This window comes from Alexandromys fortis, unplaced genomic scaffold (genome assembly GCF_014885135.2).
Source record: "Alexandromys fortis isolate MF-2015 unplaced genomic scaffold, M_Fortis_MF-2015_v1.1 scaffold_157, whole genome shotgun sequence".
Lineage (NCBI taxonomy): Eukaryota > Metazoa > Chordata > Mammalia > Rodentia > Cricetidae > Alexandromys > Alexandromys fortis.
In genome coordinates, this window is record NW_026068041.1 from 2,667,594 (window position 1) to 2,692,295 (window position 24,702).

At 52.0% G+C, this 24,702-nt stretch overlaps 2 protein-coding genes across 2 annotated transcripts in view; both read left to right on the forward strand.

Annotated features, from left to right (window-relative positions):
* Myh9 (myosin heavy chain 9) overlaps nucleotides 1–13,801 on the forward strand; it is an 82,337-nt gene extending 68,536 nt beyond the window's left edge. Inside the window, exons 24-41 of the mRNA XM_050165536.1 lie at nucleotides 306–429; nucleotides 937–1,108; nucleotides 2,288–2,500; nucleotides 3,069–3,213; nucleotides 4,556–4,762; nucleotides 4,933–5,037; nucleotides 5,200–5,352; nucleotides 5,527–5,775; nucleotides 7,147–7,359; nucleotides 7,461–7,673; nucleotides 7,937–8,098; nucleotides 9,019–9,147; nucleotides 9,983–10,071; nucleotides 10,150–10,273; nucleotides 10,540–10,748; nucleotides 11,220–11,328; nucleotides 11,405–11,577; nucleotides 12,593–13,801. Coding sequence (XP_050021493.1) covers nucleotides 306–429; nucleotides 937–1,108; nucleotides 2,288–2,500; nucleotides 3,069–3,213; nucleotides 4,556–4,762; nucleotides 4,933–5,037; nucleotides 5,200–5,352; nucleotides 5,527–5,775; nucleotides 7,147–7,359; nucleotides 7,461–7,673; nucleotides 7,937–8,098; nucleotides 9,019–9,147; nucleotides 9,983–10,071; nucleotides 10,150–10,273; nucleotides 10,540–10,748; nucleotides 11,220–11,328; nucleotides 11,405–11,577; nucleotides 12,593–12,710 — 2,907 coding nt within the window. The 3' untranslated portion in view covers nucleotides 12,711–13,801. The remainder of the gene's footprint in view (nucleotides 1–305; nucleotides 430–936; nucleotides 1,109–2,287; nucleotides 2,501–3,068; nucleotides 3,214–4,555; nucleotides 4,763–4,932; nucleotides 5,038–5,199; nucleotides 5,353–5,526; nucleotides 5,776–7,146; nucleotides 7,360–7,460; nucleotides 7,674–7,936; nucleotides 8,099–9,018; nucleotides 9,148–9,982; nucleotides 10,072–10,149; nucleotides 10,274–10,539; nucleotides 10,749–11,219; nucleotides 11,329–11,404; nucleotides 11,578–12,592) is intronic.
* A 4,391-nt stretch (nucleotides 13,802–18,192) lies between these two features.
* On the forward strand, nucleotides 18,193–24,536 carry LOC126515753 (apolipoprotein L2-like). Its single transcript, XM_050165644.1, has 6 exons — nucleotides 18,193–18,286; nucleotides 18,936–19,150; nucleotides 20,434–20,484; nucleotides 21,004–21,063; nucleotides 21,224–21,444; nucleotides 23,649–24,536. The coding sequence occupies exons 1-6, from the start codon at nucleotides 18,193–18,195 to the stop codon at nucleotides 24,523–24,525; spliced, it is 1,518 nt and encodes a 505-aa protein (XP_050021601.1). The 3' UTR covers nucleotides 24,526–24,536.
* The last annotated feature ends 166 nt before the right edge of the window (nucleotides 24,537–24,702 follow it).

A 24,702-nucleotide genomic window follows, 5' to 3' on the forward strand; every position in this document is an offset into this window, starting at 1 on the left:
GGGATGGATGGGGCCACTTGTCCCTCACCTTAATCAGTTGATACCCAGAAGCCTTTCTTAACCTGACCCCAGGAAAGTCTTGGATGCCTACGTTTTTAATATCTAAGGTTGTAAATTTACCCATATGTCTCAGGTGACCTGCCAGCTACCCTTAGACCCAGTAAATCCTTATGAACTTGGCCAACTGTTTAAGGTTTAAGTGTTTACCCTTGACTCATAGATTTTTGGTCTAGCCCTCCTTTGAAAGAGCTGAAGCGTGTGTCCTCAGCCAGCACTGAGCCCTGGTACTCTTCCTCCACTTCCAGGAGAAGAAGCTGCTGGAAGACAGAGTAGCCGAATTCACTACCAACCTCATGGAAGAGGAGGAGAAGTCCAAGAGCCTGGCCAAGCTCAAGAACAAGCACGAGGCGATGATCACTGACCTGGAAGGTAAGGCACGCTGGGTACTAGCGCTCTGTACACCCAGATTGCCGAGCTGTGCACAGCTCATAGGCAAGCTGGGCCTAGCAGCGCAGTGTTAGGCCACTCCCTCGAGACAAGGCCTTCAGGCTTTAGGGGCAGTATCTGGTTTTCTTGGGAGTGTGGGCTGCAGACTCATCACTGCATGGCTGGATGGCTGTCTGTGTGAAGAGTGATAAGCACCAAGCTTGATACAGCATGTGTTGGGCTCGGCTGTCTCAGAAGCTGTCAGACTTTGACAGCTCTGAGGGGAAGAAAGGAGGAGGGATCCCAGGTGCCGGGTCACTCTGGAGACACAAAGGCCTAATAGCTTGTGGAACTATTTCCTCGTCTCAGAGTTAGGTGCATGGTGTCCCTTTAAGCCTTCCATGTGCCTTACAAGTGCACAGTGTTTGGTTTTTTATACAAGTAATTCAGAGCAGGCAAGAAGCCTGTGACCCCTGAGGGCTCAGTCTCTCCTCCTACCCTCCCTGTCAGAGCGCCTCCGCAGGGAGGAGAAGCAGCGGCAGGAACTGGAGAAGACCCGCCGCAAGCTGGAGGGAGACTCCACGGACCTCAGCGACCAGATCGCAGAGCTCCAGGCGCAGATCGCTGAGCTCAAGATGCAGCTGGCTAAGAAGGAAGAGGAATTGCAGGCTGCCCTGGCCAGGTGAGGCCCAGCTCCTGGCCAGTGTTGCATGTACAGTGGCTTCCTTCCCTGTTCTTGGTGCTGCAATGCACCATGGGCATGCTCTCTGCTCCTGCTGCAGAAGAGCCCACAGTGAGATACTTCTGATCTACAGTGTGGTCCAGGGTGTTTAATCCTCAAACAAGTCAGCTACAACCCACTCTGTAGTCCCCCCCTCTCCGCCCCTTCCTCCCACATCCCTTTCCTCTCCCTTTCCTTCCCCTCTCTGGTCTCCTGCCCCCTCTTTGTTTACTTTGTGGTTATAGGCATATACTAAAAATAATTTTTGTACTTTTTAAATTCTTTTTTTAAGATTTACTTATGGGGGTGGCACAAGTGGTGTGTGCTACAGCGCAGGGGAGTCAGAGGAATTTTGCCTGAGTCAGTTCTCTTCTTCCATTGTGTGGGTCCAGGGATTGAACTCAGCTGTCAGGCTTGGTTGCAGGCACTTTTACCCACTGAGACATTTCACCACCTTGTATACATTTTTAAAATTTATTATTTTTTTAAGAGCAGCTTTAGATTCACGGCTACATTGAGCAGAAGGTTGAGATTTCTCATACATGCCTTGCCCTTGCATGTACAAACCCTCCCTTCCTCTCTCTTTCCCTCCTTCCCTCCCTCCCTCCTACTACTGTCTTGTACAGTAGTCACAGCTGGTGATGTTAATGCTTCTTGATCATGTAAATTTAAAGCACATCCACAATTTTACTTACAGTCACTATGAACTATAATGTTTTATTTCTTTTTATCTTTTCAGTAAATGTTTGAATGTTATATATTTAAGGTCATCTTAATTTAGAAAATGAAATAATTCTGCTGTCTAGTTCTCAGATGGTATTTTTCCTTAATACATATATTTTTAAGTGTGTGTGTGTGTGTGGTGTCTATTTGGGGCCTAGCAGAAGGCATTAGCTCCTGGACCTGGAGTTGTAGGCAGTCGTGAGCTGCCGTGTGGATGCTGGAAGTTGAACTCAGGTTCTCTGACAGAACAGCCAGTGCTCTTCTCAGTCCTTGAGCCGCATGGTATTGTTCTTAAACATCCTGGACGGTTGAGCTTTGCTGAGGTTGACCCTCAGTCCACGACTGTGACTTAGGAAGGTGCTGTGGCTGCACCTTCCTAAGGTGGCCTCATACTGATGTCACTGATCTCTTTGGCAGAGTGGAGGAAGAAGCTGCCCAGAAGAATATGGCCCTGAAGAAGATTCGAGAACTGGAAGCTCAAATTTCTGAGCTCCAGGAAGACCTGGAGTCTGAGCGAGCCTCCAGGAATAAAGCTGAGAAGCAGAAGCGGGATCTTGGAGAGGAGCTGGAGGCCCTGAAGACAGAGCTGGAGGACACTCTGGATTCCACGGCTGCTCAGCAGGAGCTGAGGTGTGCCACTTGGCGGGTTGGACAGGGAGGTGTGGGGAGACCTGGCAAGGTGCTGTCCCCTGCACACACATCACACACACGGCACAGTCCTGCACACACATGGTGGCCTGACTTTGCATGAACCCTGGGCAGCATGCACACTGATGGTTCCTCAGCAACTTCTTCACTGAGTCCCTGCTGAAGAACCTGGTGAGACAGGGTGGACCCTACTAGGGCTGAAAAGGCATGAGTCTCTGCAGTGTGCATGCTAGACTGGGCCTGAGGATGGATGAATGGTTGAGAACAGAGGCCAGTGGTAGAAAATCTGGGGGTCTGGGTGTGGTGCAGCTCACTTGTAATCCAGCACTTAGGAGATGAAGCCAGATGGGTGAGGAGTTCAGGGTCGTTATTGGCCTCACAGAAAGTTTAAGCATGAATGGCATAAAAATTTGTCTTAAAAACTAGGAGAGAGAAAGAGAAGCTGTGTGAAGTGCCTCTGCCTCTTTTAGGCCTCTGCAGTCGCGATGAGCAAAGGGACAATAGTGTCCTGGGATACTTGGCCTCCACTCTAAGTGTGTTTTCTTTCCAGGTCGAAACGCGAGCAGGAAGTGAGCATCCTGAAGAAGACCTTGGAGGAGGAGGCCAAGACCCATGAGGCCCAGATCCAGGAGATGAGGCAGAAGCACTCCCAGGCCGTGGAGGAGCTGGCCGAGCAGCTGGAGCAGACTAAGAGGGTAGGGGAACTCTGGGAAAGGCAGGCACTGCCTGGGGAGGGTCCTGATGGGTCTTGCAGGTGTGGTGTCGGCTGCCCCAGACCTGTGCCTGGGTCCCGACTTTGTCAGAATGGCCTGGACAAGTAAGTTCCTCCATGCCTTAGTTTTCAGGCCAGTAAAGGAGGATGGCGGCTGGTCTGTCTGTCTTGTTATCTGAGGTTGACCATGCTATAAAGCTCAGTGTTGATTCTGTGATGAATTCATGTTTTCATCTGTAACACCCTACCAGACCAAGAAGCTCAAGGAACACCCATGATCTTGACCCTGAACCTGAGGGGGACTCATACTCTCTCCTGACTAGGAGATCTCTTCTTAAACTAGCAACAGGAAGTCCTGGTGATGTCCATCCAGGCAGCTGATAGCTGACAACTCCTCCTGGGCAGGTTCTGCCTTTTTGGCTTCCAGCTCCTATCACTGTCACATTGTTGACAGCACCAGCAGTCCAGGTCTCTTCCATGTGACAATCCAAAACATGTAGAAACATACCTTGCTGCACCCCCACTGTCACTGTGAGATCTGTTTTTACCCAGCATGGCTTTGGACTCAGGGTCCTGTTACCCGTGGCCATGTCAAGCCCTCTCTGCTGTGTGGAATGGAGTTGTTTTCCATCTGTTTTATGAGCTGCACATTTTTAGTTGTGTATTTTTGAGGCAGGTTTTGTTTATGTAACTTTGACTAGCTTAGAACTCACGATTGGACCTGGCTGGCTTTGAACTCATAGAGATCTACCTGCCTCTGTCTCTTGAGTACTGGGATTGAAAGTGTGCACCCCACACACAACACCTTCATAGTTCTTTTTTTTTTTATATTTATTTATTATGTATACAATACTCTGTCTGTGTGTATGGCTGCAGGCCAGAAGAGGGCACCAGACCCCATTATAGATGGTTGTGAACCACCATGTGGTTGCTGGGAATTGAACTCAGGACCTTTGGAAGAGCAGGCAATAGCTCTTAACCTCTGAGCCATCTCTCCAGCCCCTTCATAGTTCTTAAATAGTATCACATCAATGCTTTGAACATTAGATTTCAAGTTTAGGAACAGTTTTCTTTGTTTATGAATGTTGCTAAAATCCCTACAGATGACCCATGAAACTTCATATAGTAGAATGGTCCCTCCATTCAGAGAGGAGAGCTGGGCAGTGTTTTTACTTACTTTAGGGATTTGAGAATAGGTGCAAACGAGGCTTTCCTTCTCCAGGGCTCCTGAGACAGAGGCAGCGGTCCTTGGCTCTGTTGACATCAGAGAGACCAGGCCCGTGCCAGACCCTGGATACCCATTACACCCTTGTCTACTCCACCAGGTAAAAGCCACCCTTGAGAAGGCAAAACAGACCCTGGAGAATGAGCGAGGAGAGCTGGCCAATGAGGTGAAGGTCTTGCTGCAAGGCAAGGGCGACTCGGAACACAAGCGCAAGAAGGTGGAGGCCCAGCTGCAGGAGCTGCAGGTCAAGTTCAGCGAGGGAGAGCGTGTGCGCACCGAGCTGGCTGACAAAGTGTCCAAGCTGCAGGTGAGGCTTCTGTGGGACACTGAGCCTGGGCCCTTCTCACCTGCTGTCCCATAAACTTGCTTCCTCATACCGCCTCCTCAGCCAGGTCCCCGTGGTTCAACTCAAGAGGAGTCTGACTTTGTCAGAACAGTCCCAGGCACTCAACCCTTGCCTTTCTCTTTCCTACCCAGGTGGAACTGGATAGCGTGACCGGTCTCCTTAACCAGTCTGACAGCAAGTCTAGCAAGCTCACGAAGGACTTCTCTGCGCTGGAGTCCCAGCTTCAGGACACACAGGTGAGTACAGTGTCAGAACCTGAAAGTCCCAAGAGCCCTAGCTGCCGCACCTGTGCATCTTGTTTGCAGACACTCTGAGCACTCCTCATCCTGTATCTGGGTTGTGGGTCCTCAAGGCTGTGGCACTGCACCTCCTCAGCATCCCCTTTGTCCTCTGAGTAGGAGCTGCTGCAAGAGGAGAACCGGCAGAAGCTGAGCCTGAGCACCAAGCTCAAGCAGGTGGAGGATGAGAAGAACTCCTTCAGAGAGCAGCTGGAGGAGGAAGAGGAGGCTAAGCGCAACCTGGAGAAGCAGATTGCCAACCTGCATGCCCAGGTGCGGTACCTTCTACCACTTGGGATGAGGGAAGTGATTGAGGCGGGTCAAAAACTGTGTTGGACCCCTGGAACCCCCATGGTGCAGCAGGCTTGTCCCCCAGTGGTCCTGGAAAAAGATGAGTACAGACCAGGTGCTGATGTGGGTGTTTGCTTAACTTCTCGTCCTGCACAGATGACCGACATGAAAAAGAAGATGGAGGACGGGGTAGGATGCCTGGAGACGGCAGAGGAGGCAAAGAGGAGGCTCCAGAAGGATCTGGAAAGCATGAGCCAGCGGCATGAGGAGAAGGTGGCTGCCTATGATAAGCTGGAGAAGACCAAGACGCGGCTGCAGCAGGAGCTGGACGACCTGCTGGTAGACCTGGACCACCAGCGGCAGAGCGTCTCCAACCTGGAGAAGAAGCAGAAGAAGTTTGACCAGGTGTGGTCTCTACACCCCCTTCTGTGTCCTCCCTAGGCAGGGCGGTGGGGTGGGCATGTCCAGGTGCCTAGTCTGCAACTTCCTGAGGAGCCCAGGGAATAACCAGAAACCAGAAGAGGAGTTAGGATTTAGATTTTAGCCAGTCTGTTCCACCATAGAGAAGCAGACACTGTGGCCAGATGGAATAACAGAATAAAACACAGGGTCAACAAGGGACAGACAAAGCCTGTCCCCACCATGTTTAAAACCTTTATGTTTTCTGCTTTTGTTCTTATTTGGTGTGGCTGTGTGTGTGCATGTACCACAGTACAGGTGTCAAGGTAGAGGACAACTTGCGGAAGCCTGTCTTCTGTCATCAGGCTTGACATTACCTGCTGAGCCATCTTCCCGGCCTCATGTTAGTTAGAGTTTCACTATTCATAGCCACATTTATTTATATGCTGCTGCTAGCTATGCTACTGTAAGAGCTGTGCACAGTGGCAGAGCTGCCACAAGAGGCTGTGTGGCCTACCACCTCTAAGTAATGTACTTTGCCTCTCTGGCCCTGTATGAAAAGTTCCCCCAACCCATGGAGCAGGTGAAGAATGAGCCAAAAGGATGAGGGCAGGAAGATGAGGGATGGCAAGGTTGAGTCAGCACAGAACAGGCACAGAGGTTGCACCCATCTTTGGATGAGGGCCGCATATGGGATCTAAGCTTTAAGAAGCCAGGCTTGCATCTTTTCAAGAATCCGGTCAGCCTGCTCTTTTTGAGAACCAAGATTGGCCACGTTCAGAGCGGGTGGTGATTTTGTTTCTGGGCTCTCTTCCAAGGGGCACCTGGTAACATAAGTCAGACTTAAGCAGAGGGTTTGCAGAGATGGTCAGCAGTTAAGAGCAGTTACTGCTCTTCTAGAGGATCTAAGTTCGATTCCTGGCACCCATGCCAGCCAACTCACAATCATCTTTAACTATAGCTCTCCGGAGTCCAGCACACTCTTTAGAAACCTAAGCAGAGGGTTGGAGAGATGGCTCTGGCTGCTCTTCCAGAGGTCTTGAGTTCAATTCCCAGCAACCACATACACGGATCTATAATGAGATCTGGCCTCTTCTGACCTGCAGGCACACATACAGACAGAATACTGTATATATATAGTAATAAATCTTTTTTAAAAAATAAAAAAAAAAAACCGACACAACAACAACAACAACAGCAACAAAACCTAAGCAGAGATCTAGTATAGTGCTAGAGGAATCCTTGCTCTCATTCTGCCGGGACACTGCTGGAGCCAGACGGTCCTGGGCAGCAGCCTTGGGCCTGTTTGTTGTGGGTCTGGCTGTGGGATCCCAACAGTCTGCAGTCTCAGCCTCATAGTACGACCTCTTTCCCCAGCTCCTAGCCGAAGAGAAGACCATTTCTGCCAAGTATGCAGAGGAACGCGACCAAGCTGAGGCTGAGGCCCGTGAGAAGGAAACAAAGGCACTGTCGTTGGCCCGGGCCCTCGAGGAGGCCATGGAGCAGAAGGCAGAGCTGGAACGACTCAACAAGCAGTTCCGCACAGAGATGGAGGACCTCATGAGCTCCAAGGATGACGTGGGCAAGAGTGTGAGTGTTGGGCTAGGGTCCTGGGCCCAGGAGAGCCGAATGGGTGTGGTCTGAGGATTCACTGCTGTCTGTGCCTCTCAGTAACTCTGGCTCTCTGCTAGGTCCATGAGCTGGAGAAGTCCAAGAGGGCCTTAGAGCAGCAGGTAGAGGAGATGAAGACCCAGCTGGAGGAGCTGGAGGATGAGCTTCAGGCCACTGAAGATGCCAAGCTCCGTCTGGAGGTGAACCTGCAGGCCATGAAGGCTCAGTTTGAGCGGGATCTGCAGGGCCGGGATGAACAGAATGAGGAGAAGAAGAAACAGCTGGTCAGACAGGTGTGTGTGACCTCCCTACCTCTGGAAAAGACACACCGACTGCCTCCTGCCTTCTCTTCTGGGCCTGGGAGGGGCTCCTGGGCTACCCTTCTATTGCCTCACTTCCCAGTCCTCTGTCCCCGGACTCAATGACTTACTTTGTTCTTTGATGGCCCCCATGGCCCCCTGGGATCTTTCAAAGCTGGCCTGAGCTCATCTGAGCTCAGCGCTTGCAGTGAGCTTCAAGCACGAGGCCTGCCTCCTGAGCTGCTGATGTTCCTCAGGTACGGGAGATGGAGGCAGAGCTGGAGGACGAGAGGAAACAGCGCTCTATGGCCATGGCGGCACGCAAGAAGCTGGAGATGGATCTGAAGGACCTGGAGGCGCACATCGACACAGCTAATAAGAACCGGGAGGAGGCCATCAAACAGCTGCGGAAGCTCCAGGTGAGGCAGACCTGGGTTGGCCACAGATGGGGGGAGGGGTGTCTGTAGAGGCAAGGAGTCAGGGCCTGTCCCACTGTGAACCTATATGTGAGAACTCCTAGGTTGTCTCACAGGTGAGGCTCAGGTTCAGAATGGAAACAGTAATAAGAGCGGCTGAGTACATTAAACCAAGGAGAAAGTAGTTGGACATGTTGAAGAGTCAGGGATGGTGGACACTTAAAAGCAGGCTTCCAGAAGAAACTAGGTACCGATGGTTCAGGTTCTGAGAGGTGGCTTAGAGCCTGGGGCAAATACATGGAATTTTCACTCACCAGTGATTAAAGACTACCATTAATAAAACAGCTACTGAGTGCCCCTCATGTCTAGTGTGTCAGCAGAAGGAAAGATTAAATACCACATGGCACGCTTGTGAGGCATAGAACGTCAGCTTGTTGGTGGCATTTTAAGAGCCACATATAACAGGAGTCACACTCTGCCTCTGAGAATGCCGTTGTGAGATTCATCTGCAGAAGGAAAAGGGGCTGTTATGTTATGGAGGATCTTCAGATGGGGAACAGGCGGCAGGAGGGTGACAGGGGACTGAGTCTTCTGCCTTGTAGTTGTATAATCTGGCAGGAAGCATGCTTACTGTCTTGTCCCCGAGCTCACCTGGTCATGACTGTGCGTCATGGCCGCCATTGGGTGGTGCCTCTGGCATCGGCGCCAACAGGAAGTTATAAGCAGTAAGTAGCTTTCTAAGCTTAGAGGAGGAGGCGGGTGCAGAGCTGCTTTTCTGCCCCTTTATAGAAAGGTTGGTCAACATGGTGCCAGGTTCAGAGAAATTAAATTCCCTTTTGGGGACGTGGTCCCTGAAGGCTCCCTTGTAGAGGGCAGAGCAGGTGTGAAGTAGGTGTGAACATGGCAACCTCTCCTGCACACAGGCCCAGATGAAGGACTGTATGCGGGAGCTGGACGACACGCGTGCCTCCCGAGAGGAGATCCTGGCGCAGGCCAAGGAGAATGAGAAGAAGCTCAAGAGCATGGAGGCTGAGATGATCCAACTGCAGGAGGTGGGGGCTCAGGGCTGTCAGTGGGCCTCAGAGCAGCCTCCTGGAGGGAGTTAATAGATGTGTGTTCTTACCCCTTACCTCTTACCACACACCTCGGCATGGTGTGATGTGTTCGTGCACATTTGTAATGGGGGAAAGGATGAGATTTGGCACTCAAGAGCTGGGCAGTGGACCCCACCTCTAAAATGTGATCATTTAGTCCCCAGTCTATTTCATGAGCCAGTGTGTCGATCATGAGCTTACAGCAGTTGCACCTGACAAGGAGGGTCCTGAGTGCCCCCTGGGCTGCTGGCTTGGTTACATATGAAGCCCTTGGTGGAGGGTGGTGTTTCCAGATCTGGTTGACTCCCACGAAGTCCCATTGCTGGTTTATGAAATGCTCCATCAGACCCTCTGCTCTGGCATGGTTCTTCTATTCTTATGGGTGTGGGATGACTCCCTCTGTTGTCCATCATGCTTGGTTCTCTGGAGGCTTCCACAGCTCACCTGCTGCCCTTGGTGGGCCCAGAGCCCTGGACTCAGCCTACTCCATAAACCTCAGTAGCTGGTCTGACCATATGCAGAGGGACCAGCACTGCTGATCTGTTCACACAGTTGTCCCTGTTAGGCCTTGGTGGTTCCTGTTTATAGCCTGGCTCTTGGCTTGACTCCAAGTACTTAGACACAGGGGCTTTATAAACACGAGCCTAAAGGTGCCCCGGGGTGGAACTGACCCTGTGAGCTAGAGGAGTTCCTGGGGAAGGGTGTTGTGGAGGAGCAGAGAGGACTTGTGTGGGCTGCTGGCACTGAAGGTTGTGTTGGTCCCAGTGGGTCACATTCTGGGTCCTTGTGGCAGGAACTGGCAGCTGCTGAGCGTGCTAAGCGCCAGGCCCAACAGGAACGGGATGAGCTGGCCGACGAGATCGCCAACAGCAGTGGCAAAGGGTGAGCAGAGGGAGGAAGCACAGGGGTGCCCGGAGGACCTCCCCACTTGTGCAGGTCCTCACTTCTCTGGGTCCCCAGGGCCCTGGCGTTGGAGGAGAAGCGGCGACTAGAGGCCCGCATTGCCCAGCTGGAGGAGGAGCTGGAGGAGGAGCAGGGCAACACGGAGCTGATCAACGACCGGCTGAAGAAGGCCAACCTGCAGGTGAGTGCCAGGATAGCAGCTGACCTGCACCCTGGGATCCAGACTCTTCAGTTCCCTGTGGTGAAGTGCCCGTGGTGGGCAGAAATAGGATGAGTGCCCCCTGTTCTCCCACTGCTTCTGACTGTGCAGGCTGTGGTCCTGTTTGTCGGCAGATTTCTTTCTGAGAGAGCTGGGATGTTTGTTGGTCCTGGTGTCTGAGGAGAGGGTCCTGCTGGGTCCGTGCAGGTGGGACCCAGCCTTGAGGTCACTGTATTCCCTTCTTGCAGATCGACCAAATCAACACCGACCTGAACCTGGAGCGCAGCCACGCTCAGAAGAACGAGAATGCACGGCAGCAGCTAGAACGCCAGAACAAGGAGCTCAAGGCCAAGCTGCAGGAGATGGAGAGTGCTGTCAAGTCCAAGTACAAGGCCTCCATTGCTGCCTTGGAGGCCAAGATTGCACAGCTGGAGGAACAGCTGGACAACGAGACCAAGTAGGTGCCCCACCCAGACTGAGGGCACAGTGGTGTTCTTACTGCCAATGCAGGTTAGGTCAGGAACGAGCTCTGTCTTCCCGGCCCCACAAGCCATCTTCCTTTGTTCTGAGAAGTATTAGAGTTTGGATGGAAACCCATATCCCATACCTAGAACTGGGGACTTTGGTGGGCTGTTTTAGTGAGAGACCCCACCTAGCTGTGTTGATGCTCCGAACTGAGACTTGGAGGTAATGAGGATCGTTCTGGGTCCCAAGCTTTAGTTTCTCCATAGACTAGCTTCTTCAGTCGTCTCGTGTCAGCCCAGGTCCCATCCTGAGATGGCAGCTCCTCGGTGTCCAGAAAAGACTAGGGCCTCAGTCTCCAGACCTCCATAAGGCTCCAGGAAATAGCGTTTCCAGTTGCTGTCTCGTTGGCTGTGGCACCTGGTAGAGAGGGTCCCCCTTCAGTCACCATGTCTGTCCTACCCAGGGAGCGCCAGGCAGCCTCCAAGCAGGTGCGCCGGACCGAGAAGAGGCTGAAGGATGTGCTGCTGCAGGTGGAGGACGAGCGGAGGAATGCGGAGCAGTTCAAGGACCAGGTTTGTGCTCAGACAGAGCCGTGTTCTGGGTGGGCTGCCCTTTCTGAACCCCTTACCGTACCACGTGTCTCTGCAGGCCGACAAGGCGTCCACCCGCTTGAAGCAACTTAAGCGGCAGCTAGAGGAGGCCGAAGAGGAGGCCCAGCGGGCCAACGCCTCACGCCGGAAGCTGCAGCGTGAACTGGAAGATGCCACAGAGACAGCTGATGCCATGAACCGAGAAGTCAGCTCCCTGAAGAACAAATTGAGGTGAGCCAGTCTCCTGTCTTACTCTTCTTCTCAAGGAAGTTTGTTCTAAGAGCATTTCAGAACACCATCTTCCAGAGCCAGTGTGCAAGATGACGGTGCATAGTGACAGATGTAGAGGGTGCCCACCCTAGTGTGACCGCCCTGGGGTCTCCTTGCCTCTGGGGCTTAGCCAGGCTCTTGGATGAACTGCAGATTCCTGGCAGTTTGTTTTTCAAGACAAAGATTCATATTGTAACAGCTCTGGCTGTCCCGGAACTCTCTTTGTAGACCATGCTGACCTAAAACTCACAGAGACCCACCTGCCTCTGCCTCTGTTGGGATTAAAGCTGTGCACCACCACCACCTGGCTTTTTCCAGCCTGTTTTAACAGTCCATCTTCTTGCAGCTTGAAGCCTAATGGGGGTGTTTCCATGCTGGGGTTTTTTTTTTTAATTGGCTGCTGGAGGCCTCTGGCCTGAGTCTGCGCTCCTAGGAGACACTGGCGTCTCAATGCAGCAGGGAGGGAAGCGAGGCTTCTGTCAGTGTGGGAGCTGTGCTGACTGCAGCAGGTCTCGAGAGTCCCCGTTCTTCTTCCAGTCAGGGCATTTTTTTTTTCAAGCTTGAAAATAAGACTTTTGTGAGAATTTCACCTGTATTTTCTAATGTGACCAGAGGATGCCCCTGACTCTGGTGTGAACAACTGTTTCCCGAGCTTCCCGGATCACTATTTCTTTTTATTTTGTGGTGCCGGGATGGAACTGGGGCCCCACATGTATTAGGTGTGTGTTCTGCCACTCACACTGCCTGTCCTGAGGTGTGAGCACAGCTGCCTTCTGCTGGTGTTCTGTGGCAGGTAAAGGCTGGCGGTTGCTCCGGTCACCCGCTCCCCTGAGAGTGCTGCCTGCCCAATACTGACTCACTTCACCTGGCAGGAGTGGTCCCTGACCACTTCCCCTCTAAAGATCACATTGAAATCTACCTGCTGGGCTGCCCATCCTTCCTTAGCTGGGCCCTCCTGACACTGCCCCTCCTACAGGCGTGGGGACCTGCCGTTTGTTGTGACCCGTCGGCTTGTCCGGAAAGGCACCGGCGACTGCTCAGACGACGAGGTTGATGGCAAAGCAGACGGAGCTGAGGCCAAGCCAGCTGAATAGGATCTTCTGCTGCCTGAGACGACAGACAGACAGACGGACGGCTCTGCCTCCCCTCCCCAACCCTCCACACCCCTGCCTTGAGACTGCTGTGATCATGACCCCCTCCTCCCAGGCCTTACTGAGGGCATTGGCTTCCTCTGCTGCCGCCCTTTGAGCCCTCCTTACCCTTCAAGAATCTGATACCAAAGAGTCCAGGCTGGCCCAGGCTGGGTGACCAGCAAGGTTTTGCCCCACTTGCCTGAAAGCACAGGTGGTGGGCAAGGAGGGCAGCCATGGGAGTGGGCACAAGAGTTTTCTATGAATCTATTTTTTCTTCAGATAAAGGTGTTACTGCTCAGGCCCTGTAGAAGAGTTGTCACCTCCCCCACCTTTGCTGCCAGCTCCCCCACTCCCCCCTCTGCTGTTGGCAATCACACATGGTGACCTCACACCTGCCCGACGGCCCCCTTCCCTGGCCCTTCCTGGTCCAGAAGGAGCAGTCCAGGGCTTCCACCTCTGTGCTGGGTGCAGAACAGGGGGCACTCGGAGAGTTTCCCCCACTCCCTCCTGGGTAGCACGGGGGCCTCTGCTCCTTCCGATTGTAAAATGTCTCAAGTGCAATGCCCCTCCCCTCCCTTGCCGAGGGCAGACTGTCCTGGCACCGGGGCAGCCAGACAGGGCATCAGGGCCACACTGAAAAGGCCAACAACCTTCGGGTGGCTTCTCCCAGCACTCTAGGGGACCAAATGTATTTAATGGTTAAGGGACTTGCAGGCCCGGCAGCCAGAATATCCAAGAGCTGGGGCCCCGTGTATGCTCTTGTGCCTCTCCTAGGATCGGGGCCAAGGGTGGCTGAGCTGCACCGCCGACGCTATAGCTTCAGGTCTGCCTTCTACATGGATGTTTTTGAAAGAAAAAAAAAAGGTTTTTCTTTTTTCCTTTCTTGAAGTAAGTTCTGGGTGTTTTCACTGCCTTTCCTCTGGAACCGTGTTTAGAAGAGAGTAGCCTGTCCTACAATGGTCTACACTGGTTGCTGAGTTTTCCTGTGCGCCTCACTGTTTTGTAAATGCTGCGTTCAGACTCCCTCATGGCAAGAAGGCTTTTTTTTTTTTTTTTAAAGGGAAAAAAAAAACAAAACCCAAACTAAACAAAGTCAAATCATGAAGCTATATATGCCGGAAAAGCTCTGAGCTCAGGTCCCAGTTGCTGTCGCAAAGGAGTGAGTGGGACTCGCACCCCCTTTTTTTATATAATAAAAGTGCCTTAGCATGTGTCGCAGCTGCCACTACAGTACGCTGGTTTACAGGTGTTCCCACTGAGCGTCACAATAAAGAGTACCGTGTCCTACTCTGTCGTGTCTGGGTGTCTGTCCACAGCAGAAGGTGGCCCGGCAGGGCTGTCCCAGCTGTCCCGAGAGACTGCACTTGGCTTTGTGGTTAGGCTGAGAGGGCTCTGAGAAATCTCAGGCAGCCCCAGGGGCTTACAGCCTGAGAAATTAAGAGGCTCCACCCTCCATGCAGGCAGAGGCTGAGCTGCCATGGGCCCAGGGCTCATTCAGGTTTGCCTCTCTTCCCACAAGCTGGGTCTCTTTTCTCTCCTAGGAGGGAGTTATCACACTGGGAGTGAGGTGCTGCAGGTCTAGAGACAGCAGTCTCCAAGGAGGGCGGCGCTGTGTGCAGGGCAAACACCCCACAGTAACAGTAGGGGGTGAAGCCCATGCTCCAGGAAAGAAAGGGTTCAGAATGTGTCCTAGACCAGCACGGTGCTGTGGAGAAACCAGAAGGCTTGGAGACAAGACTCCATCAATGGGAAGAGGAGAGGAGGCCACGCCCCCAGAGCAGCCTGGATCCTGCTGGATTTACATGGGGGTTCCCTGCTCGTTCCTAAGTGTGGCTCTTCACAGCTTAGTGTATCTCCTTGTTATCTGAGTTGATTTGCAGCCTGGGACTTGGAGTCTACGTCCCTGTGCTTGTTAGCAAGGTCTGACCTCCAGCCCTTGACTCGAGTTGAGTGTTGATTTTTCTTGTCAGGTTTTGTGAAGGAATCTTTTGGGCAAGAGCTGGCCACAGCCAGCGTCTGTGTGGAGCCCAAGCCTGGCCAATACGCCAGCTGCCAGAGTTGGTGGTCTTTTTTTTCAAAAGTCTTTTTATAGTATGAGTATTTTGTCTACATGTGTCTCCTCCATGTGTGTACCTGGTCCCCGTGGAGGTCAGAAGAGGGCACCAGATTCCCTGGAACTGGAATTCAAGGCAGCTGTGTTCCTAACCTCCGAGCCATCTCCAGGCTTGTCATGGTGTACATTCCTACAATCACTGCAGACCCACTGCTGCCTCAGTCTGGACTCGGGAGCCACCAGCTCGCCAGGGGATTCAAGTGCATGCCAAGCTCGGAAAGCCTGGTGTGGACCCGCAGGGGTGTCTCTCCAGTCTGGACGATGGAGATGGGAATCCTTGCTCAAACCCTGTGGATGCTTCATTTCCACTTCCGAGTAAAATGAGCGGAAAGCCCTACCTACACACCAGCCCGTGCTGGTTCTTCCTTTCCTAGGGTAACTGTAGCATCACCACATGCCAGATGGCTTACAACAGAGAGAGCTGCTGTAAAGTTCCAAGCTGAGGGAGAATCTGGTGGGTCTGTGTGTTCCATGGCTTGTCGCGGCCGCCAGAGTGTGTTTTGTTTAAACACAGCCTCCTCCCTTTGGCTTTAAATTTTTTTAAAGATTGAAACATTCTCAATATGCACTTATCCTTGTCTGCGTGTATGCCTGGTGCCACGGTGGTCAGAAGAGGGCATCAGATCCCCCCCAACACGCTGGAGTCACGTGGTTGTGTGCCACCATGTTGGTACTAGGAGTTGAATGCCAGGGCCTCTGCAAGACAAGTACTCTAAGCCGTGGAGCCATCTCTCCAGCCCCTGAAAATTTAAAATATACTCTCTGTGTGTGTGTGTGTGTGTGTGTGTGTGTGTGTGTGTGTGTCGCACATGCACGCTTGGAGGGAGTAGAGTCCAAGGGATCAAACGCAGGCTGTCATTTGCAGCAAGGGCTTTTACTCACTGAGCCATCTTCCCAGCTTGTGCTCTTTCTTTTTCAAAACATTTTAAATAGAGTTTTGTTTTATGTATGTGTGCTCTATATGCATGTACAACTTCATGCCAGAAGAGGGAATCAGATCCCACTGTAAATGGTTGTGGGCCAGCATGTGGTTGCTGGGAATAGAACTCCAGACCTGGAAGAGCAGCCAGTGCTCTTAACTGCTGAATTATCTCTCCAGCCCCTCTGTGTCTCTTGAATGGACACTCGGCATTAGATCTAAGGCCCACACAAGTAATCCCAGATTCGCAGTTTCCGGGCCCTGCCAAATCCCACTGCAGCCTCCGTTCTGGTTATAGCGATCAGGTGCTGTAGATTTCAAGGCACGACAGTGACATCAGCCAATGTTCCTTGGTGATTGAGGAGCATGATGGAGCCCTGGACACACACTGCAGAGCTGCCTAGTGGAGTGCCCCCTCCTCCACACTCAGGAATCTGCCGAGCTTGAAGCTGGATCCTCTCTGGTTAAAGCACTATCTTCAGCACACGGCAGAGTCTCGAGGCGAACTCCGGAACTCTGGCCCCTTGGGTCCGTTACTCATCCTGTTTGAAATCAGAATCCCAGAGCTGCTGTGTTGATGCAGCAAATGTGCCTGATGCCCCTGATGGTTCCATGTGCACCAAACTGAGGGCAGAGGGCAGCGTTCCATGGGAATCACGGCGTCAGGGTTTCTGCTGCTGCGAAGAGAACATGACCATGATGATTCTTAGGAAAGCATTTCCTTGGGGCTGGCTTACAGTTCAGAGGTCTAGTCCATTATCATCATGGCAGGAAACATGGTGGATCGCAGGCAGACATGGTGCTGGCGAAGGAGCTGAGAGTTCTCCATCTTGATCCACAGGAAGTCAACTGTAACAGTGGGTGTGGCTTAAGTATAGGAGACCTCAATGCTCACGTCCAAAGTGACACACTTCTTTCAACAAAGCCATACCTCCTCCAAAAAGGCCACACCTCCAAATAGTGCTACTCCCTTTGGGGGCCATTTTCTTCAAACCACCACACATGGTTTAGATCCTGTCATCTTTATAGTTCGTTCTCAACCTTGAAGCTGACACATTTGGAGCTAGAATGTCCCTTCTGAGCAAAGACAGGATAATCCTCTGAACGACACTGGTGGCCAGGCTGCAGTGGCTGGGAGCAATGACTGCCCTTTCCTTTCCAAGGCCATCATCCAGGGTTGCCTGTTCTGGGGTATCCAGTGTAGTGATCAGTTTGTCCTCGCCAGTGTTTGCTGGGATCAAAGTAACCATGGTGGCCAGGTTCATTTGACTGCTGATTCCTGTACCGTCCACTAGGTGGAGCTGGCTCTCTGCCTGACTCACTCTGCAGGTTTTCTCTCTTTCTTTCTTTCTTTCTTTCTTTCTTTCTTTCTTTCTTTCTTTCTTTCTTTCTTTCTTTCTTTCCTTCTCTCTCTCTCTCTCTCTCTCTCTTCTCTCTCTCTCTCTCTCTCTCTCTCTCCTCTCTCTCTCTCTCTCTCTCTCTCTCTCTCTCTCTCTCTCTCTCTCTCTCTCTTCCTTTCTCTCTTTCTTTTTGGTTTTCCAGATAGGATCTCACTGTGTAGCTCTGGGGGTCCTGGAACTAGCTCTTGTAGACCAGGCTGGCCTCGAACTCACAGAGATCCGCCTGGCACGGTGTCCCGAGTCCTGGGATTAAAGGTGTGCACCATTACCACCCGATTCTTGTGCTATAGTTTTAGGGCTGTTTCCTTTGCATTAGGATCCCGGTGGCAGTAATTGCCAAAGATTTGGGCTGAGACACCAAGCCCTATGCTGTGGGCAGACATTCTGGGAGACGGCTTTGGATGGCAGCAGTAGAGTTGTTGTGTCGTAGATCTGCAGGTGTCCGTGAGTTTCTGGGCTTCAAGACATCCATGCCCTATCCCGCCAAGTAAGTGCCACCCAGTCCAGGCTACTCCACCCAAGAATGCTCGAGAGACCTGTTCTGGTCTATTCCACACTCCGATCAGAGGGTCCCCATCATTGCAGACTTGATTTACCTGGTTCTGCCTCTTGCAGTAGTTTCGTCTGGCTGCTGAATTAATTAATGTCAATCCTGGTAAAGACTTGATGGAAGGGAAATTCAGAAAAAAGAAATGACCCAAAATACCCATAAGCAGAAAGGGGGCTCTCAAGAGCCACAGTGTTAGAATACCTGTCTATAAAAGCTGGCATCTTGACTCCACCCCTGCTCCTCTGGTGGGAACAAAGTCTGGATCCTGAGATACAAGAGGCCCAGAGGGCTCTTATCCAGTCCTCCTTTGAGCATCTATTCTGGTTCATATCCTGTGGGGGAAACTGAAGGCCCAGGTGATTTGCCAAGGGGTCCAGACTGGTTAGCGGGACACAGCCCTGCATCTCCTCTGACTCCTGGTGTCAGGCTGTGGGTGATAGAGGCCGAAAGCTGGCGCTGTCATGGGTGTCGGGATAGGTGTGGGGACCGAGAAGGGGCACATTGCCAACTGTTATCCAAAGAGCCATCCCAGCTCTGTCAACATAACATTGCTGGGTGTGGAGAGAGACCGAATGTAAAGAGGCACAGGCTAACCTCAGAACTTGGATTGCTTTCTTATTTTTTGAGACGGCAACTCCCCAGGAACCCCAGACAGGCCTGGGGCACCCCATTAGTCTGCCTTTAAATTCATCGTGTTTTTGTCTCAGCTCCCCGAGTGCTGGAATTCTAGGTTTATGCCACTAATGTGGCTTTTAATGGTCACGCTGGGAGCTTCAGTCTCAGAGTGAAAGGGTCAGTGTTGGCCTCCACCTTGCCCATCAAGAGCTTGTGTTCTCACCTGATGGACAGAGCACCTGTGCTGCTGACCCCCGGAGGCCACTGCCCATCAGCGGGATGGGTTGGGAGTCTCTCCAGTGGGAGCAGGAGACAGCAGGCGTTGGGAGTCAGGTTGCCATGGAGACTGTGGGAGAGTGAGGGAGGAGGAAGAACAGAAAGGAAGCGTTTCACTGTGGGGCGGGGGGGGGAGGGCTGAGTCAGGATGGCCTTGAAGCAGGGAATGGGGGGGGGGAAGGAGGGAGGGGCCGCAGCAGGTTGGAAGACTAGTGTGCTGACTGAAAGGGCTTCACCTTGACCCCAAGAGGTCACTGAGGACTCCTTAGAGGGAGCAAACTGTCTTCACTCCTTTCCCTAACTCCCTGGCCAGGGGAGGAGTTGCTGAACTCTGCTCAGGCCACAGCTGGGGGAAAAGAAGGCTCCTATCAGGGCCGCACAGCTGGCCAGGAGCAGGGCAGGGCTGACACAGGCTCCACTTCCCTCAGTGTGGCCTCTGCCCTTCCTGGAACAGCCATCCAAACTGAGCCACAGGCCCCTTCAAGAGATCCACTGTGCCCACAATACCCAGCTGCGGTCCACGACCAGGTCAGTTCAGAGATTTACCGAGGGGACAGAGATGGAGAATGGGGGCTTTCCTTGCGTATCAGCTTCTCTGCCTTGGTTGGGGAGCGAATAGTCACAAAAAAGAGTGCCATAACAGAGAGAACTTTATCTGGTCACGAAGGGAAAGAATATTAATCCACCCCCAGAGAACAGGCTGAAAGACTTCAGGAACTCTGGGGCCTCCTCATTTGGTTGCTTCTTGCACAAACTGGGGTTCTCTGTTGTGGTGTCTGCTAGTTGCCTTGACTGGGCTCTGAAGAGGTTGGGGAGCTAGGCAAGCCTTGGTTAAATGAACCCTGTGGAAGTTACCCTTGTAATGGAGTGCTGGACCAAACGGGCCTCAGTGCACCCCGTGTGTGTGCCCAGCCGAGCAGGTTCAAGTCTGAAGATGAAGGTAGCAAAGAGACAGTCACACTGTGAAGGAAGGTGCCGTTTCATCTCATCTGGTTACTCAGGGGACATCTGCAGGCCTGTCACTGTTTCTGCTAGGCCTCTGTGTGCCTGGAAAATACCGTAAGAAATGAGTTTTACTGAGTACTCCATCCCAGAGGAATGGAACTGCTTTTAATGTTTTAATGTTTTCTGCGTAGGAAGTCAGTTTCTTTTTACTTTTTTTAAAAGTTTTTTGTTTTTCATTTTTTTAGTTTTAGTTTTGTTTTGGTTTTGTTTTTAGAAATAGGGTCTCACTGTGTAGCCCTGCTGACCTGGCATTTGCTATGGAGACCAGGCTAGCTTTAAATTGTACAGAGATTGGCCTCTAGAGTGCTGGGATTAAAAGTGTGCACCACCACACCAGCCTAGATTTATTTTTCAAGTTCACACACACACACACACACACACACACACACACACACACACTCTTACATGTGTGCGGAAGCCAGAGGACAACTTGTGGGAGCCAGCCCCCTCTTTTCAGTATGTGGGACCTGGGCTTGAACTCTCTTCATCAGCTTTAGCTGCAAGCGCCCTTGTCTGCGGTGCCATCTTGCCAGCCCTCTCAGTAGATCTTAGGGAAATATTCTGAACTGGCGGCAAAGTACTATGCGAGGAACACGTCCTTGGCACTATTGTTCACGTAGAGGGTTGGATATGATATGAGGTCCAGTGATTAGAGAGGATGGCAGGTGGGTTTGGGCAGCCGAGAACAGGTACAGAACAGACAGGATGTGGCAGGAGTCTAGGGCCAGCTTGGATGCAGGATCCTGAGGAGTGAGACATGACCCTTGGGAGATCCCAGGGGCTCTGGTGAATCTGCCCCCCTGCAGGGCATAGGCATTGCTGTGGGTGGGAAGCTGTTCGTAATATACCGCGCATGGGTAGGAGGACCCTGCTGAATAGTTAAGGGACCCAAGCTTAGTCGCCAGAGGGTAGGGCATGGCTCAGAATGGTTTGGGTTCGTGGGCTAGCTCTAACACGGGGCCACAGTGCCCCTCATCTCTTGGCACGTGTGCAGTGGATGTCTAAGGATCCCCGTGTGTCCCGGACAGTAAATGTCGGTCTCTATCATTAGTTCACACATGTGCTCCTCCTCTTGGGTAGCTGCCAGAGCATCTCCCCTCCTCTTGCCTTCTGTGTCCAAATGCAGTTCCCTCCCCCAGGTTCCTCATCCACTGATCCTACCAGAGCAGGAGGCCTTTGCCTTGTCTGGCGCAGGGGTGGGCAGTTAGAGCCATACGGCTGGCTGGTTTCTTGCAAAGTCCATGGAAGAGAAACACTCTGGGTAAAGTCTGATCCTTGCCAGACCCTGTGGAGGGACCTGAGGGACCCAGTCTCTAGTTGCCTGCTTTCTCAGCAGTTGTTCCCCTTCCATGGCATGGTGTGCTTTCTCCTCGCAGCTCGGACCCGAGACCCTGCAGTGGACACCATGGACCCGCCACCCCGCGAGGGCTCCCCAGGTATTTGCGTTCCTCTGGCTTCTTCTCCTCTGTGGCCTAGACCGCCATTCCTGAGTGCAGAGGAGTTGAGAACAGAGAAGGGGAGACCCAAGGGGGAACTACAGGAACTCTCCTGGGGTGTATAGGCGGAACTCACCTCCTCCCTGTCCTGCCTCCTCAGGTGGGACCAGGACAGTCTGGGAAGCTGACTCTGTGGATACCGTTGCTCCAGCACTTCCTTTCTGTGCTCCAACCTCACTTTCCTTTCCAACTAGGGAGCAAAAACTTCATCGAGGAAACCACCGAGTACCTTCAGCGCTCGTCAGGGAGGGGAGATCTGCGGCTGCTGCTGACTGAAGATGGAGCCTGGGAGGCCTTCGTGGCTGAGGCTGAGTTGTCCAGGTCACCTGCGGTTGGGCACTCCCCCCTTTTTGGTTTCTCTTCCCTGCCTTTGGATGGTGCCTCATTCACCAGTGCCTTCCCCACTCAGTGTCCTTGTTCACATGCTAATTGTCTCCAGAACACCCTCATGGATGTACCCAGAACTGGGCTGTGTGGGTGTCCCATTGTCTCTCTGGGAACTTGAGAGCATCAAAAGGCTAGACTATACACCATCTTCAAGGCTGACCTGGGATCGTTCATTCTCCTGGAGGTCAATGCCTTTAGTCTCCAGTTCCCTGGAGGTCAGAAATGACACTAAAGCCCCCACCACATTCTGCCTGGTTAAGACTGAGCACCCTATACAGTGGTTTGGATCCTGAATTTTCCTGATTTTAAAATATTTTCAACTGTGATCCATCATAGGAATGAGATCCAAGTCTCAACATGAAACACACTTCTATATTTTTTACACCTAGCAAACATCTTAACTTCCTATGCTCTTGTTAGCACGCTTGTGTTTGAGTGTGACCTGTCCACTGTGGGATCATTTTGAAGCCATTCACACTTAGAATAGTCAGTCAGGGTTGCTCAGTTCGAATGAGCTTTCTGCCAAAGTCCCAGCCAGATGCAGACGGTCCCAGCAGGCAGAACATGACCCAGATGGCCCAGCCTCCTGCTTACGTCTCAGTGGCTGAGGGCGAAAGGGAGGCAATTCACAACACCCTAGCAAAGATTCCATGAATTAAGGGTGACTTATGTTCCAATCTCGCCTCCCTGTGTCCATGAGCAGCGTTCTCCCCCGCCCCTGACATGTGTTGATGACTACAGTGTTACCCTTGAGTAAGAAGCATCCTCGTCAAACACCTGACACCAAGAGAATCTTTTTAAACAAGGTCTTAGGTAGCCCACATTGGCCTTGAACTCAGACATAACAAAGATGACCTTGAACATCTGATCTTCCTGCCTCTACCTCCCAAGTACTGATACTACTGACTTGTAACATCATACCCGGTTTTATACAGTACTAGACCCCAGCCTCACTCATGCTAGGCAGACATTTTGCCTACAGTGCTAGTCCCCAACCCCTAAAGAATATTTTTTAAAAGGTTTAAATTTTAAAAAGACTTATTTCTGTTTTATATGTATGAGTCTTTGCCTGAATGTATATGTGTGTGCCTGGTGCCCCCTGAGGCCAGAAGACGACCTTGGAACCTTTAGAACAGGCAGTTGTGTGCTCCCATGTGGCTGCTGGGAATCAAACCTGGGTACTCTGGAAGAGCAGACAGTGCTCTTAGCTGCTCAGTCATCTCTCTAGCCACAAGAGCATCTTAAACAAACCAACAAAATTTATATTATTTATTTATTTTTGAGATCTCTCTATATAGTTCTGGCTGTCCTGGAACTCACTCTGTAGAGTCTGGCCTCAGACTCACAGAGATCTGCCCGTCTCTACCTCCTGAGTGCTGGGATTAAGGGCATGTGCCACCATGTCTGGCAATTTATTTACTCTTTATTTATCTGCGTGAGTGTGTACATGCACATTCCCCTGGAAGCCACAAGAGGTCAGCAGAGCCTTTGGATTTGGAGTTAGAGCGCCTGAGAGCCTTTTGATGTGAGTGCTGAGATTTAAATCCCAGCCCAGTACAAGTTCAACAAGCAGTTTTAACTGCAGAGCCGATTCTCCAGCACCTCCTGAAGAGCACCTCAACATGGCCTTTACTCACTATCCTCTAATGGATGAAGGGCCATTTTCGATTACCAAGTGTTCAACAGCAAAAGAAAGATTCTGCATGTCCATAAAATCCCTCCTGAGCTACAGAAAGCATGTTCTCATTTGCACAGGTCATGTGCTATGGAGCCTATAACAAACCATCTGTCTGTCTGTCTTTCTGTCTGTCTGTCTATCTATCTATGGTTTTTTTGAGACAAGGTTTCTCTGTAGCTTTAGAGCCTGTCCTGGAACTCGCTCTGTGGACCAGGCTGGCCTTGACACAGAGATCCACTTGCCTCTGCCTCGCAAGAGCTGGGATTAAAGGTGTGCACCACCTGGCTTGTTCTATGTATGTATGTATGTATGTATGTATGTATGTATGTATATATGTATATATGTATGTGTTTGTTTGTTTGTAGTACTGGGCATGGAACCCAGGCCCCGTGCATATTAGACCGGCAGTCCAGCCTTGACCTAAACCCACAGCTAAACTCTCTCTCGATGCCTGTTACAGAGCTGATGCAGACGCACTGCGTGATGCTCTCAATGACCTCACAGCAAACATGGCTGAGGAAGACCAAGACAGGCTCCAGCATGAGCTGCAGGACACGGAGAAGTTTGTGGAAAAGTTTCCTCAGGTGAAACTGGAACTCAAGGAACACATCAGGACGCTCCAGGCCCTTGCAGACAGGGTTGACAAGGTTCACAGGGACTGTACCATCTCCAAGGTGGTGGCTGGCTCCACCAGCACTGTCTCTGGGGTCCTGACCCTCCTTGGCCTCGCTCTGGTACCTGTGACAGCTGGGGCCAGTCTGGTGCTCTTGGCAACGGGGATGGGCCTGGGAGCAGCAGCGGCCGTGACTAGTGTCTCTACTGGTATCGTGGACCACACAAGTGAGTCGTCGGCCAAAATGAGAGCCAGCCACCTGGTGTCAAGCAGCATGGACACAGTGAAGATGGTTGCAGAGGCCGTGGTTCATTCAGGGCCCCGAGTCTATAAGTTATCTGAGAATTGCTGCCGAGTCCTGCAATGCCTTCAACGGAACATCAACGCCATCAAGCTCACCAAAGCCAACCCTGCCTTAGCAAGCAGTGCCAAGCGCCTCTTGACCATGGGGAGCATCTCTGCCCAAAGTGGGAAGCAGGTGAAGAACGCCTTTAGGGGCAGTGCCCTGGTCATGAGCAGAAGAGCCTGGGTCATGAATGCAGCCACCATAGGTGTGGCCCTCGTTGGGGATGTGATCGGCCTTGTGAAAGAATCCAAACATTTGCACAAGGGCGCAAAGGCACAGTCGGCTGAGGAGTTGAGGCAGCAGGCTCGGGAGCTGGAGAAGAAATTGGAGGTGCTCATCCAGATCCATGAGAGTTTGCAGTCAGGATCAACTCAGTAGCAGGCTTCCTCTCCCAAAGCAGTGCTGGGGCATGCACTGAGAGCTGGGGCATGCACTGAGAGCTGAGGCATGCACTGAGAGCTGAGGCATGCACTTATAGCTGGGGCATGCACTGAGAGCTGAGACATGCACTTAGAACTGGGACATGCTCTTAGAGCTGGGGCATGCACTGAGAGC

What these genes read in the sequence shown, in the direction of transcription:
- LOC126515753 (XM_050165644.1), top strand. Translation starts at nt 18,193, where the DNA reads ATGGGTGTCGGGATAGGTGTGGGGACCGAGAAGGGGCACATTGCCAAC. An exon ending in TCGTAATATACCGCGCATGG is followed by an intron (nt 20,485 to 21,003) that starts GTAGGAGGACCC and finishes TTCTCCTCGCAG; the next exon opens with CTCGGACCCGAGACCCTGCA. An exon ending in GCTGAGGCTGAGTTGTCCAG is followed by an intron (nt 21,445 to 23,648) that starts GTCACCTGCGGT and finishes TGCCTGTTACAG; the next exon opens with AGCTGATGCAGACGCACTGC.